This window comes from Arachis hypogaea, chromosome 18 (assembly GCF_003086295.3).
Source record: "Arachis hypogaea cultivar Tifrunner chromosome 18, arahy.Tifrunner.gnm2.J5K5, whole genome shotgun sequence".
NCBI lineage: Eukaryota > Viridiplantae > Streptophyta > Magnoliopsida > Fabales > Fabaceae > Arachis > Arachis hypogaea.
Genome location: NC_092053.1, coordinates 1,602,449 through 1,617,299, shown reverse-complemented (window position 1 = coordinate 1,617,299; position 14,851 = coordinate 1,602,449). Strand labels below are relative to the sequence as shown.

The 14,851-nt window shown below is 31.3% G+C and overlaps 1 protein-coding gene across 2 annotated transcripts; it reads left to right on the top strand.

The window, feature by feature from the left end:
• Positions 1-1,128: 1,128 nt before the first annotated feature.
• On the top strand, positions 1,129-6,484 carry LOC112771035 (putative leucine-rich repeat receptor-like protein kinase At2g19210). 2 transcript variants are annotated; one of them, XM_025815602.3, is made up of 12 exons: positions 1,129-1,287; positions 1,383-1,944; positions 2,027-2,532; positions 2,854-3,007; positions 3,153-3,224; positions 3,408-3,479; positions 3,567-3,647; positions 4,244-4,407; positions 4,514-4,737; positions 4,824-5,007; positions 5,089-5,278; positions 5,602-6,484. In XM_025815602.3, the coding sequence occupies exons 1-12, from the start codon at positions 1,209-1,211 to the stop codon at positions 6,041-6,043; spliced, it is 2,730 nt and encodes a 909-aa protein (XP_025671387.1). In that variant the 5' UTR covers positions 1,129-1,208; the 3' UTR covers positions 6,044-6,484. The 2 variants fall into 2 exon arrangements, with proteins under 2 accessions (XP_025671387.1, XP_025671386.1); XM_025815601.3 differs by having other exon boundaries at positions 4,511-4,737.
• Positions 6,485-14,851: the final 8,367 nt, after the last annotated feature.

The following is a 14,851-nucleotide window of genomic DNA, read 5'->3' as shown; positions in this document are numbered from 1 at the left end:
AATGGATAAGTATTTTTTTTTAACATAAGACTAAAAGAAACAGATTTTTTATTTTGTTATTGGTGAGAAGATGGAATTTTACTTGAAAATGACTATGAACAATATTTAATAGGAAGCTAAAGAGATTATTTTGACGGAACAAAAATCCACTCGTCCTGTATTGTTTTGACAATTTGCTTCTCATAAAATGTTTGCATGATTAACACATAGCACATGCATGGTCCTTTGTCATGACAATACGTCATTTATATTGTCTTTTTAAATATTTAAAAATATAATACGCTCTTTTTGTATTATATTTTTGTATTTAACAAAAATCTGTCTAAAATAATTCGCCCTCTGCGAATTGTTAACTCTAACTTTATAAAATATTACAACATCTAATAACGAGGCATTATATCAATAATTAAAAAAGATAAAACGACAAATGGGTGAGTAATCAGTAAACACGCTAAAGAAAAGAAAAGAAATAAAAGGTTGCTATAATGCTACATATAGACTTATAGGCAGTGCTCCCATACTCCCATGCAGAGACTTCTATGCATGTTGATAATATGAGAAAATATAGTTAATCAATTGTGTATGCAGTAAACTTAAGCCGATTTCTAAAATGCATCTTTCTTTGTAATGATTCTTTTAATTAGTTTTGGATATATTTTTTATATATTTTTTAAATTTTAGATTTTTTTATTTTAATTTTTGAATATTCTTTTTTCAACTTTTTAAATGTATCGGTTTTGTTAGATTTAAATTTTTTTAAAAATAATTTTAGATGTTTTTTATTACATTTTGAATTTTTTTAATTTTTAGATTTTTTTACAATAATTTTAAATTTTTGTTTTCATTTGATTTTAGATTTCAGATATATTTTATTTATTTTATGATAATTTAAATTGATATTTTCTAAAAAAAATAAAAAATGTTTAATTCTTTTTTCTTCGATAATAAACTTTCTTTTTTTACTACTTGTTTGCGCTTCTAGTTATTAATTAGAATACATGACAGAAACACGTGTACGTTGGAAAATGACTTTGATTGATATTGCGATTTTGACATCTCTAAAGATGTCTGTATACTTTGCCCAATCGATATATCTAAATACAATAATGTATTAAATAATAAAAAGAGAGTAGTATTTATACGAGACAAATAGGTTCATTCATGTGTACCACTAGAGAAGAAGGTAGTGATTAGAAAGGCGAAGGAAGATGTGGAGGACTAGTTTGAAGGTTGCTTTGCTAAATTTTCTAGTTCATGCAGTTGTGCTTCAAGCTCGGGATCAATCAGGTTTAATAATATAATTGACATCAAAATCCACTTACACATACATTACTGTCAATGCAATATATGTGTATGTTACATAATATGTTGTGTTTTTTTAGGGTTCATCAGCATAGATTGCGGAGGATCCAACTCTACTGATGATGAGCTAGACATACAATATATTTCAGATGACGATTTCATAAGCAGTGGTGAGCCTGAATCTGTGAATTCTGACTTGAGAAGTTACTTTGTACAAGAACAACTGCAGAATCTGAGGAGCTTCCCGAAAGGAAAAAGAAACTGCTACAAGATAAACAACATCACAATAGGCTTCCTATATCTGATCCGCCTTCAGTTCGCGTACGGAAACTACGACGGGCTTAGCAAATTTCCAGAGTTTGATGTGTTTCTTGGAGTTAACAAGTGGGATACAGTGAGCGTTGGAGCAGACGACAACGTTAACGTCAACACGGTCATTCGTATGAAGGAGATTATACATAGAGCTTCACGGGAATACATAAGTATCTGTTTGGTGAAAAAACGTGGCACGCCATTCATATCAACCATAGATTTGAGGCCTTTGAAAAATGATACCTATTTTACTCCATCTGGTGGATCACTGGTTACTTGCTCCCGTCAGGATTTAGGGCATCTATCATCCACCAGCTCATCATCTATCAGGTGAATCATCAATCATCTTCTATCTGGTTAATTAAATTAATTAATTATACTTTGACGTACGTGTTGTTTTGATGTTTCACAGCTATCACAGGTTTAAGGACGATCCTTATGATCGTATCTGGACAAGGAGCTCAAAGCAATATGCAGAATGGGCAATGTTGTCTGATTCAAATACTGTAACTGCTGATTCCTTTAGCCAGAATGATTACCAGGTACCAGCAGATGTCATGAGGACCGCGATTACACCGGCAAATGCAAGTGATCCATTGGTTGTTCAATCAAACATCCCGACGGCACAAAGTGATGAATACCATATATACATGCACTTCTTGGACTTGGAGTTTGCGGCTGGGTTGATCAACAACCCAATAAGGGAATTTAACATCCTTGTGGACAATATGCCATTATCTGAATATCTCGTGCTTCCCAGCCTCTCTGCAAAAACAATCAATACCACCGTCAACAATGAAATTAATATTACTATTTCATTTCAAATGACGTCTCGTTCAACCCTGCCTCCCATCATCAACGCCATTGAAGCCTATAGATTTATTCCATTCAACCAATTAGATACGTTCCAAGCAGATGGTAGGTGTATTATTTATCAATAATGCTAGTTATACACTAAAGTCATTCATATAATATACAATATAAAATATACATTAAAAATATACATAATAGTTGATTTTGATCTACAAATAATATTTTTAATTATTTATTCATAGCCTAATTTCTTCATCACAGTATTGGACTTGGATTTTGAACTTGCATTTGTTGGATATTTTGGACTTGTTTGGAGTTTGGATCTCGAATACTTTTTTTTTTTTTAATTATTCAAAAATTCAATAGCATCCAAACGTAGACACCGTTTTAAAATAAAAAATAATAATAAACAATAAATACTCCTAGTTGATGCAATCACAAGGATCCAGTCAGTATATGGTTTGACGACAAGAGATGATCAGTGGCAAGGGGATCCATGCGGCCCCGCAGGCTACATGAGTGAGTGGGACGGTCTCAATTGTACTCGTCAACTAGATGAATCCCCTAGAATTTCTGCCTTGTAAGTCACTCTCTGTCAACATAATAGTTAAGAATTATTTGATAATAATTTAATTAAAATATCTAATTTTTTTTATCTATTATTGTTATATGAAAATAAAATATATGAAGACAATATCATGTGAATGACCATTGTATGCATGCAGGAATTTATCTTCGAGTGGATTGACGGGAACTATAGATCTTTCCCTTTCACAACTTACTATGTTGGAAATGTTATGAGTTCATCTACATATCATCTTATAATTTTGTAAAAAAAAAAAAAAAAAAAAAAAACACTGTTTATATATAACACAGATAGAAGGATTTTGCTTTTCTTTAAAATTTCAGATATTCTTAATTATATTACGTGTTGTCACGATTAAAGGGACCAAGTCATTTGTTGCTTTTACTTTTTACAGGGATTTATCAAATAACGACTTGAATGGCCAAATTCCGAATTTTCTGTCTCAATTACATAACTTAAAGATATTGTAAGTTATTCTATTACTCAAGCTCATCTAATAAATGACCAAACAAAAAGGAGGAAGAATCTTATAGCAGTTTCACTATTCTGACAGGAACTTAGCGGGCAATAACCTTAGTGGTTCAGTACCATCAATACTACTTGAGAAATCTAACGAAGGTTCCTTGTTACTCAAGTATGGATCCTATTGAAAACTTCTTTCTATATATATGCTCTATTCATTTTTCTTTTGGTAATTCTATACTCTATTCATTGTATGCATATATATTAAAGTGTCATTTTCTATATTTCAAATAAAAAAATGTTAGAAAACCATCAAAATTTATTATTTATGATCCTCATTTAGTTATTAATTAAATCTTTTTTAGTTTAATTTATTTAATCTAATAATCAAACAACATACTTTATTCTATATTTTTAAAATTAATAGCTAATTGATAACTAAAAATTATAAATTCTAATGACTTTCTAACATTCTTCCTTATATTTTGATATATATTTTATATGTAGCATAATTTACCTAGATATACTTTAACTTTGTCGTGCAATTTGACTTGTGGAGTGGGAGAGCGTATAACAGATATTGCTGTCTTTTTAAACATATCCTTTACATTTGTGGCCAAAATAAACTAAATTATATCTCCATATACATAAACTTAACTCTGGAACTCTTAGGAATTGGGTATAATAACCTGTGCTTAATAGATGTTGATATAAGAATTAATAAGTGGAGTGGAAAATCGTTAATTAAACATAATGCTTCTATGATAGTGTTGATCAAAATCCATATCTACTATGTGAATCTGGAGGATGCAAAGAAAAGAAGAAAAAGCCATTATTAGTAGCAGCAGCTATTGGGATTTTAGTCACTCTACTAGTGATTGTAGCGGCCGCAGCTATAGTCTGGACTCTAAAAAAGAGAAAAACCAAAAAAGGTAATAGATATGATCAATCTGACTTATTAACTGCAAAATCCAAATACATGCATGTTGATTACCCAAAACTACTTGCGCATAATCTTAATTGACATTGTGGCAGTAGAAAAAACTCCAAGGGAGATCAAGCAAGACGATGATGTTTCACTGAATTTCAAGAATAAAATATATTCATACTCTGATATCCTTAAAATCACCAACAACTTCAGAAAAATCCTTGGAAAAGGTGGGTTTGGAACAGTTTATATGGGACATGTTGATGACGCTCCAGTTGCAGTGAAGATGCTTTCTCAATCCTCAGTTCAAGGTTATCAGCAATTCCAAGCAGAGGTAACTAAAATAATCATTATATAAATATCAGAACGATGATAAACCCTGACGATTCTGGATTTGGTTATATTAATTATTCCGTGCAGGTTAAGATTCTAATGAGAGTTCATCATAGAAATTTGACCTCCCTAGTTGGATATTGTAATGAAGGAAGCAATAAGGCTCTAATATACGAGTATATGGCTAATGGAAATCTACGTGAACATCTCTTAGGCACCAAATTCCTGAGCTGGAAAGACAGGCTCTGTATAGCGGTAGATGCAGCCCAAGGTTGGAAACTAATTCTCAAACTACACTAGATTTTTTTTTTCCTTTTCATACATTTTCAATAAATTTAACTGGTATCATCAGGGTTGGAATATTTACACAATGGTTGCAAGCCACCTATAATCCACAGAGATGTAAAAGCTTCAAACATTTTGTTGACTGAAAACTTGCACGCAAAATTATCTGATTTTGGTTTGTCAAAAAGTATCCCAACGGATGGGAGGAGTCATGTTTCAACTGTTGTTGCTGGCACCGCTGGCTACTTGGATCCCAAGTAAGCTTTCCAATTATTTTCGAGTAGGTTAATGTTTGGTAACCAAAGAAAATCAGCCAAAAACAGCTATAACTTGCCTTATTTAGCATTCATTAATTATTGCGACAATTAATTAATGCTAAATAAGGCAAGTTCTGACTGTTTTTTTTGTCTACCTAGCATTACTCTTTCGAGTAATACTAGGAGCCAACACTTTTAGTGTAGAAAACAGAAAAGTTAGTTAGTGTTGGTCTAAAACTAAGACAAAAATAAGAAAAAATTAGTTTTGACTTAAAATTTCTCATTATTTACAGTTGTACCTTTTTTTTCAAAAAATTTTGCAGTTACTACCAATCAAGCAGATTAACAGAGAAGAGTGATGTTTATAGTTTTGGAGTTGTTCTTTTGGAGTTAATCACAAGTCAAGCAGCAATAAGAATGGCAGAAGATGATGATGATGATAATGATGGGAAAACTCATCACTTAAGTCATTGGGTTAGTTCGAAGGTGGAGAGAGGGGATATCCATGGCATTGTTGACTCGAGGTTAGGAGAAGACTTTGACTGTAGCTCTGCCTGGAAAATTGTGGAAACAGCATTGACTTGTGTGTCTCAAAACTCTAATGAAAGGCCAATCATGAGTGAGGTGTTGATTGAACTCAAGAACGCTTTGGCCATGGAATTAAGTCGAACAAACTATGGTGGTGGTGTCAACAATAATAATGGAGATTCATCGGTTGAACTGGTCTTTGTGAATGCAAATGAATCCACTCCTCTGGCCAGGTAAATTAAGACGCACAATTACAAGTGGAAACTGATGTATCAGCAACAATAAGTTTTCTATTTTGGTTTTTGGGTTCACAAAAGGAGCCCCAAGGCCCAGAAATAGGAAACTCAAAAACTAACAATAAGTTAATTAGAGTATGTGTCTTGGACTCTTGGGAGTGGTGTGATTGAAGTTTCTCAGGTCGCAGATGAGGCTTTATCTCATGGAGTAATCTATATGTTTCTTAATATGCTGTATTCGGGTTCAAACTTTGGCAAATACGCTAAGGATTGAAAAAGAACTCTTTTGTTTTGTGTGGATAAATGTGTAATATAAATGTGTTTTAATACTTAAGATTGGAGATTGTCTACTCTATTTTAAAAAAAAAAAATTTCTCAGGTCTTGTTTCTTCTCCTTTATTGCATGCTTGCATGCTTCTATATAAAATGATGTATTTATCTACTTTAGTTCTAAGTTACATTTGGTGGAGAGTTTATCAAGATTTTGTAAGATGAGTGAGCTATTACATGTCTCATATAGTCGTATTGATGAAGTTATAGAATTATTCTCTACATATAAACTATTTTATCATACAAGTTTATACAAGTCATTTTTTCTAAATTACCTTCACGCACGCATGCGTAGTCTTACGCACGCACATTTCACGCGCCTCTTAATTTAACAGATTTCAATTAACGCGTGTATGTTCTTTTTCTTGCCGTTTTTGCATGTTCTTCTTCTTCGTTATCGTCGTCACCAACACCTCCTCGTCCTCGTCCTCCTTCTTTTTTCATTGGAATTTCTTCTCCTCCTTCTCCTCCTTATCTCGTTGTTAAAGATAATAAATAATTCAAGTTCAGATTGTCAATTGAACTAAAATAAAATTGATTATTGTTTTGAATCCATTCAAGTAGCTAAGTGTGGTTCGATTTCAAGTTAATTTTTTCGTTAATAGTTTATAATTCTATAGGTGAATAATGTTTCATCGTTGATGATTTGAATTGAATGTAATGTAAAAGTTCTGCATTAAAAAAATATTTTTTGTATTTGCAGCAAATTTGGATGTAGCACAAAGATATTTGGGTGTAACACGAAGACATTTGAGTGTATTCTTTAAGAATTTTCAGTGTATGTGTGCTGATAAATTCTGCATAATTCAAAACTCTTCTTCTCCCTCCTCCTCATCTTCTGTTGCTTCTTCTTCTTCTTTTTCATCATCATCATCATCTTCTTCTTCTTCATCTTTTTTATTCATCTTTTTTTTTTTCTTGTTTTATTTTCTTAAGTTTCTTCTTGTTTTACTCTTTTAATAAGAATAAAAAAAATCAAACAAAGAAAAAAAAGAAACACATAATAATACAAAATTACTTGAAAGATGATGAACTTACATTCGTTCAACAAAAGGAAAGAAAGAAGTAAGAAAAAAAAAGAAGAAAAAAATGCAGTATTAGAGAAAATATTTTTCTGTATTTGCAGCAAATTTGGGTGTAACGCGAAGATATTTGGGTGTATTGTTTAAGAATTTTTCGTGTATGTGTGCTGATAAGTTCTGTATAATTCAAAACTTTTCATCTTCCTCCTTCTCATCTTCAGCTGCTTATTCTTCTTTTTGTCATCATCATCACCATCTTCTTCTTTTTTCTTATTTATCTTTTCCTTTTTGTTTTACCTTCTCAAGTTTCTTCTTGTTTTACTCTCTCACCAACACCACCTCCTCATCCTTCTCCTCCTCCTCCGTTTTTTTTCATTGGAATTTTTTCTCCTCCTTCCTTTTCCTTATTCTCCTCCATCATCTCGTTGTTGAAGATAATGAATAATTCAAGTTCAGATTATCAATTGAATCAGAAAGAAATTGATTATTTTGAATCCAATCAAGCGGCTGAGGTGTGGTTTGATCTAGTTGATGTTTTCATTAGTAGTTTATGATTTTGTAGGTAAATAATGTTGTTTTTGTTTGTGAAAATTGTTGTTTATTGTTGATGGTTTGAATTGAATGTAATGTAAAAGTTCTGCATTAAAGAAAATATTTTTTTGTATTTGGGTGTAATACAAAGATATTTGAGTGTATTGTTTAAGAATTTTTGGTGTATGTGTGTTGATAAGTTCTGCATAATTCAAAACTCTTCTTCTCCCTCTTCTTCTTCTTCTTCTTCTGTTTTTTCCTTATTCGTATTTTTTTCTTATTTTATCTTTTCAATTTTCTTCTTATTTTACTTTTTTAACAAGAATAAAAAATAAATAAACAAAGAAGAAGAAGAAACACATAATGGTACAAAATTACTTGGAAGAGAATGAACTTACATTCATTCAACTAAAAGAAATAAAGAAATAAAAAAAAGAAGAAGAAGAAAAAAAAATGCAGCATTAGAGGAAACATTTTTCTGTATTTACAACAAATGTGGGTGTAACACGAAGATATTTGGGTGTATTCTTTAAGAGTTTTTGGTGTATGTGTGCTGATAAGTTTTGTATAATTCAAAACTCTTCTTCCTCCTCATCATCTTTTGCTCCTTCTTCTTCTTCATCTTCTTATTTCATATTCTCATAATTCTTTTTGGGAGAAAAAAATCAAACAAAGAAAAAAATAATACACAATATTACAAAATCAATAGAAAAAGAAGGAGAGAAAAAATGCAGCAACAACAACAGTAATAAAAAACGACGATGAAAATGAAACACGTGAAAAAAAGGAGGAGAAACGCAAAGAAGAAGGAGAAAGAGAAGAAGAAGGAAGAGGAGGAGGAGGTAGAGGAACGCGAAGCACACTATAAAAACCGTTGAGTAGCACACGTGTTAACATGCTCATACGGGTGAGTGTCTTTTTTGTTGAGTTTGGCCCAACTTAAATGACTTGTAAACCAAAATAACTTGTATGTATATCACTTCTGTAAGTTATAATAACTATAATTAATGATGTTCATATTTAAACAAACTAAGTCAAAATTGCTCGTGTTCATTCATGTTAAGATAAAATGTATTAGCCTATAATAATAAAACAACCATATTAGACACAGTTGAGTTTATAGAACTAAACTATGATTAAGATAATGACTAAATATTATTGGATTATTTATTTGTATAATTTTGTTGTGTTTGTGTGCGGAAAATTAATTAATTCACAGTGGCCCAAGAAGCATGAAAAATAAGCCCATACTAATACTCCAAATCTTGATCCAAAATAGAAAACAGCTGAACCAAAAAAAAGAAAAACAAACCACATGTTATGAGTAGAAAATCAAACTTGGCCCAAACCACTCCAAGCCCATTCGATGATCCCAAAACCAAGTCCTCACAAATCACTATGTCACCAACAGAGCAAACAAAATTCAAATTCACTTTATTTTTCTTTCAATTTCACCCAACACACTTTTTTTTCCCTCTTCTCTTTCTTCCTTTCACGTTAAAGCTCAGAACCAAAAAAGAAGAAAATAGAAAGAGCCGAAGCTAGGTTGGGGTTTGGGTCACAAGCACCGTTCTGAAAAATATGAAGAAGATGAAGTCAATGGTGCTCTAATTGGAATCTACGGTCAATAAACAAACTTGGAGCCAAAGCAAGAACGCACGGCTCAAATTCAAGATTCTTGAAGAAAAAGGTTAAAAGAGAAGATTGAAGGTATGGTTGCATGTCACTGCTTCTACCCTCTTTCTCCTTTGTGAACGCTGTTGTTGCATCTGTGTATTGGGAGAAGAGAACGAACATGTGCTGAAGAAGGTTTCAAACTCTGGAAGCTTCACTCCTGGCCTCTATGATAGGGGTGAACGGCCAAAGATTGAGTAAGGAGTGAGAGCACACGTTTGGGTTCCCATAGCTCTTTGAGCTGTTTATTCTTCTCCTTCATGGTTTTCACTGAATATTTCTTTTTCTCAATTTAGTCTGTCTGTGTTTTATTGGTAAAAGGCAAAATGTGAGGTTTTGTAAGAAAAAACCAACAAGTGAAAAAAGGCAGAGAGTTAAACTTGGAGAAAAAGGCATAGTTATCTCAGAAATCCTTTGTATGTATTTCTGTTTTGTTGTCATGATCTTGAGAGAATTTCCTTACAAGTTGGGTTAGCACTTGGCTGTTAAAAGCTAGGTTTGAGTCCTAGTCAAGTTCAGGTCAGTTGGGTTAGAATCTGAACTTGTCCCAGATAGGATTGGGTAGATCCTAGGGAGAATTAGTGAATGTAATTCTATTGAAAGATAGTGAAATTTCGTCACTGTTGTGATGGAGACTGGATGTATGCTACATTACATTAGATAGCTGAATCAGGATACATCTGTGTGTCACTTCTTCTTCTCTACTTCACTTCTAGTTCTATTACTCAGGAAATAAAAATTAAAGTGTCTTTCAACTCGTTACGAGACAAAAGTAAAAATATCTCCTAAGTTTCTTTGAAAAAGCAAAAAGTAATTTTCACAAGAAAATGAGCCTAAGATTCAACCTCCCTTCTCTTAGCCACTGATAACTATTAGACGCTAATATAAAATGATGAATTCTATCATGTCTTTTTTAAAATAAAAGATAAATTATTCTTGTAACATATACAATTATTATTGATAAATTATTTTTTTACCAGAATTTCAAAATTCACATTATTTTTTTAAATTGATGCTTTGTTTTTCTTGAAACTTTGATAATAGGGCCATTTATTTTCATCATTCCCATTAAATACATCTCTTCTTCTCCAATTTTAAAACCTTAATTTCTCTCAAATTCAATCACCATTTCCAATCAATTAATTTTGGATTTGGAACTTGTTCTTACGCTTTTAATCTCCGATTTCAACGAATACATCTATCAATTTTTAGCTCTCTTCTTCTGAAGATTTTCTTCTTAGTATTTTTCTTAAAATTCAGCCAGATCAACAATGGTACTCCTTTTTAAGTAACCAATCCTCATAACCTTGTAAAACTATATATCGAAAACAAACTAAAATATTAGTTGATCATAAAAACAATGAGTCAATAATTACCATCTTAAGATTTTTATTATCTGAATAATGATTAAAAGATAATTTAAGAACAATTAAAGATAAAAAAAATAAAGTAAATAAATACATAAATAAATAAATAAATAATGATAATATTCAAAATAATTTTCTAAAAATTATATAAATTAATGAGTTTAACTATTATATATATTTAAAATAATTCTACACATCTAAGTTTTTTTGTTAATCAAATTTAACTAAGTTAGTCTAACATAACAAGAATTCGTTATAATTAATATTATTCTAAATCTTGTTATTTAATTAACTTACTTAGACTTTATTCATAAAAAAATTTAAATATGTATCATTACTTATATGTTTACACATATATTATGCTAGCCAAACCCTAAATTAATTTAGTTTATAAAATATATTAACGTGAGTTAAATTAGTACTTTTATTAATATTTTGTTATGGACTAATACATTTTATCTTAACATGAATGAACACGAACAATTTTGCCTGAGTTTGTTTAAATACGAACACCATTAATTATAGTTATCATAACATAAGCTATACGAGACATGTAATAACTCATTTATCTTACCTTGCAAAATCTTCATAAACTCTACAAATGTAACTTAGGACTAAAGTAGACATATATAATTTTATGGATTTAGTTTTGATGGACTCAAAATGTTTAGACTATTGAATGATCTTAATATTAGAATATATTCTTAAAATTTTTTAATAACTATTAAATAATTTTTATTTAATTTTATTTATTAATTAATCCTTCATATATTATTTAATTTTAAAATTTATTCTATATTTTATAAATTATTATTTTATCTTAAATCTCTTTTTTAATTTTATTTTGATTTAGAAATTCTAATCTTATCTTTTTCAATTTTAAGATTACTAATTTCATAATCTATCTTCAATTTATTTTTCAATTATCTAATTTTATAATTGTAATCATTTATGAATTTTTTTTCATTGTGATTATCAATTTTGTTACAACGACGACCATCGTTTGTAAATAGGCAGGTATGCGATCATCACAGTTACATAAATCGCAATCGGCAGAAATTCAATCGATTCTTATATTGAAGTAATTAATTGGTTAGTAAACAGAAATCCTTTACTGTTTACAACGTTCAAAAAATTAATCAATTTTTATATTTAGTTAATCAATTAGTTAGTGGAATTTTTTTTTTTGCAATTGTTCGTAAAACAATAGATTTTATTTTATTTATTCAAAAAATCAATTGATTAGTGAAAAAATATTTTTTTTACCGTAATCGATTGTTTTACTTTGTAAGTGAATCGATTTTATTATTTATCCAATTGATTGTTTGAGAGGGATCTAATTAATTGGTTGAATTATCCAATTGATTAATTAAAAAAATAATTAATTATACATAATCGGACTCTCTTTTTTTTATATACAAACAACTGATTGTTTGAAAGATTTATTTTTTTTTTTTTTTTTACCAAAGATAGGAGACTCGAATCCGTAACCTCTTAATTGAGAATGGAGAGACTATGCCATTTGAGTTATAACTCATTGGCATTTGAAAGATTTATCTAAGACTTTATTCATCATATGGATTTTATTATTATATAGGTTTTATTTTGTTACAGCGTTATATACCCTAGTTTACTCAATCAATTTTTTTAATAGTCAGTTTTAAGATGTCAAATATATTTAAGAAGGACAGTGATATAGATGAACAATACTAAAAAATGATATGAATGAATAATTTGAGGAGAATGATAATATTTTTTTTTTTCATATTGTTGTATAAATTACTTATACACATATATTAATATATCACATAATTATTCTAAACAAAATATTATATTAAATTATTTTTATAAGAAAAAGAAATGCTCCGGACCGAAATGAACGTGTAAGTTTATATGAGTTTAAGATAAATTTCAGAAGCCAATGAGTAATAGCTCAAATGGCATAAACTCCCCATACACCTCTAAGAGGTTGCGGGTTCGAGTCTTCAGATTTTTAGTAAAAAAAAAAAAAAAGATAAACTTCAGAAGCCATACATATGCAGTAGAAATGTGCTTTAAAGAATATCCCAACTATATATCTGTCTATCAAATAATTTTTCAAATAATATTTATTAAAAATCAATTTTCTGACCTAACAATCTTTTTGTTTCATCATTCGCATCAAAATTTAAGATTTAATTTGTAATGTCCCAAGCTTCTTTTTTTCTATTATTACTATCCTACCCTTTAATTTTATCAAAATTCCTACATTACCCTTATTCCTCCTACCCAACCCTAACCCTAAATTACTAAACAACTTCCACTCTTCCTCATCAACCACAGCCCCCTTCTTTTCAAAACTCACACCATACACAAATACACCCACGCAGAAAAAAAAAAAAAAAGAGAGAACGGTAGAAGGGGCTGCTGCCTCCACGCCTCGCTGCCAAAGTTCTGCTGCTGCCAAGTCGCCATCGACGTCAACCCTAGAGAAAGAGGGAGTCTGCGAGTTGAAGGAAGCTGGAGGAGTGTCGCTGCCATTAGCGTTTTGCGGTGCCGCCATCATGGTCGCCGAGAAGGAGGAGGACCCGCGAGGAAGAGGGACGCGGTCAGTCTCATCGTCATCAGATCCGTCTTTGCCGATGGAGACCCCATCGCTAAGCTGCTGCACCGCCGCTGCCACTGTTGGGTTTCCGGGAAGAGGAGCTCTAGCGGGAGAGAGAGAACGAGAGAGTTCGCAGAAAGAGAAACATCACCATAACGAACAGAGCGGGGAGGAGGAACTCACCGGAGGAGGAGACTCGTCGCCATGCCTCTAGTCGCCAGGAACGGCGGTACCGTCGCCGGAAAACCCGCCGGAGCTTCCAAACTCACCGGCAACACTACCTTGCCACTGTTCTGGTCTAGCTTCTTCCCTTAGTCTGTCCTGTTTTCACCTTATCTCTGCCACTAATTCATTTTTCTACCTTGTCCTTGTTTTGATTTATTTTTGTCCTTGTTCTGTTTTGGATCTTCCAGAATTTTATCTGCCTTTGTCTCTGTACTCGATTTGAAATGACTGCCTGGTGTTGTGGTCATTGTCGCTGTCGTGAGACGCACTCTGGGTTTGGTCTCTTCGGTCCGTTAGGACCATGCTGTGAGTAGGCTTTACAATTATAACCGTTAAGCTTTTGGTTTATGCCATTATGAGTTTTTAATTATATTTATAAAACTATTATTGAAGAACTTTGATTTGATTATAATACTTGATTTATTATAGCTGAATAATTCTTCTTATAAAATTCATATATTAGAAATTTTTACATGAGACTATATATATGTTTGATAAAACTTTATATTATTTTAGAATATTGATTTTATTTGAATATATGCTTTTGAAGTATTAAAGTATTTGTTGGCACTCACTTAGAAATTATGAAATATGTTTCTATGATTGAAAAAGTATGATGTGAAAATATTTCTGATAAGAAAGTATTATCTGATTGATTTGATTCGATACCTTATATATTTGAGAGATTAAAGATTTATTGTATTTGAAACTATATGTTTTGAATTGGTTTGGGAGGCTCGTATTAGAAAACCGTAGTTAACGGCGGTTATGACGTTAACTTAGATGCATCTGACTCAGACTCCAGCTAGCAGGGGTGTTGCTAGCCTAACGTGTAGGCCACACGTTAGATCTGTTATTCTGTTAGGACACACAAGAGGAAAGGGCTACCTATAGAGGTGGAGCCGCCCATGTGTGGACTTTTGATTTGATTTCTGTATGAGAACTCCCTTATTGATTCACTTATTATCATTAACTATTATTTTCTAATTAAAGTTACTTTGATAATAATGTTTATATGGTCTCATGTCGATTATAAATGTATTGTCTAGTCACTGAGTTGTAAAACTCATCCCTTT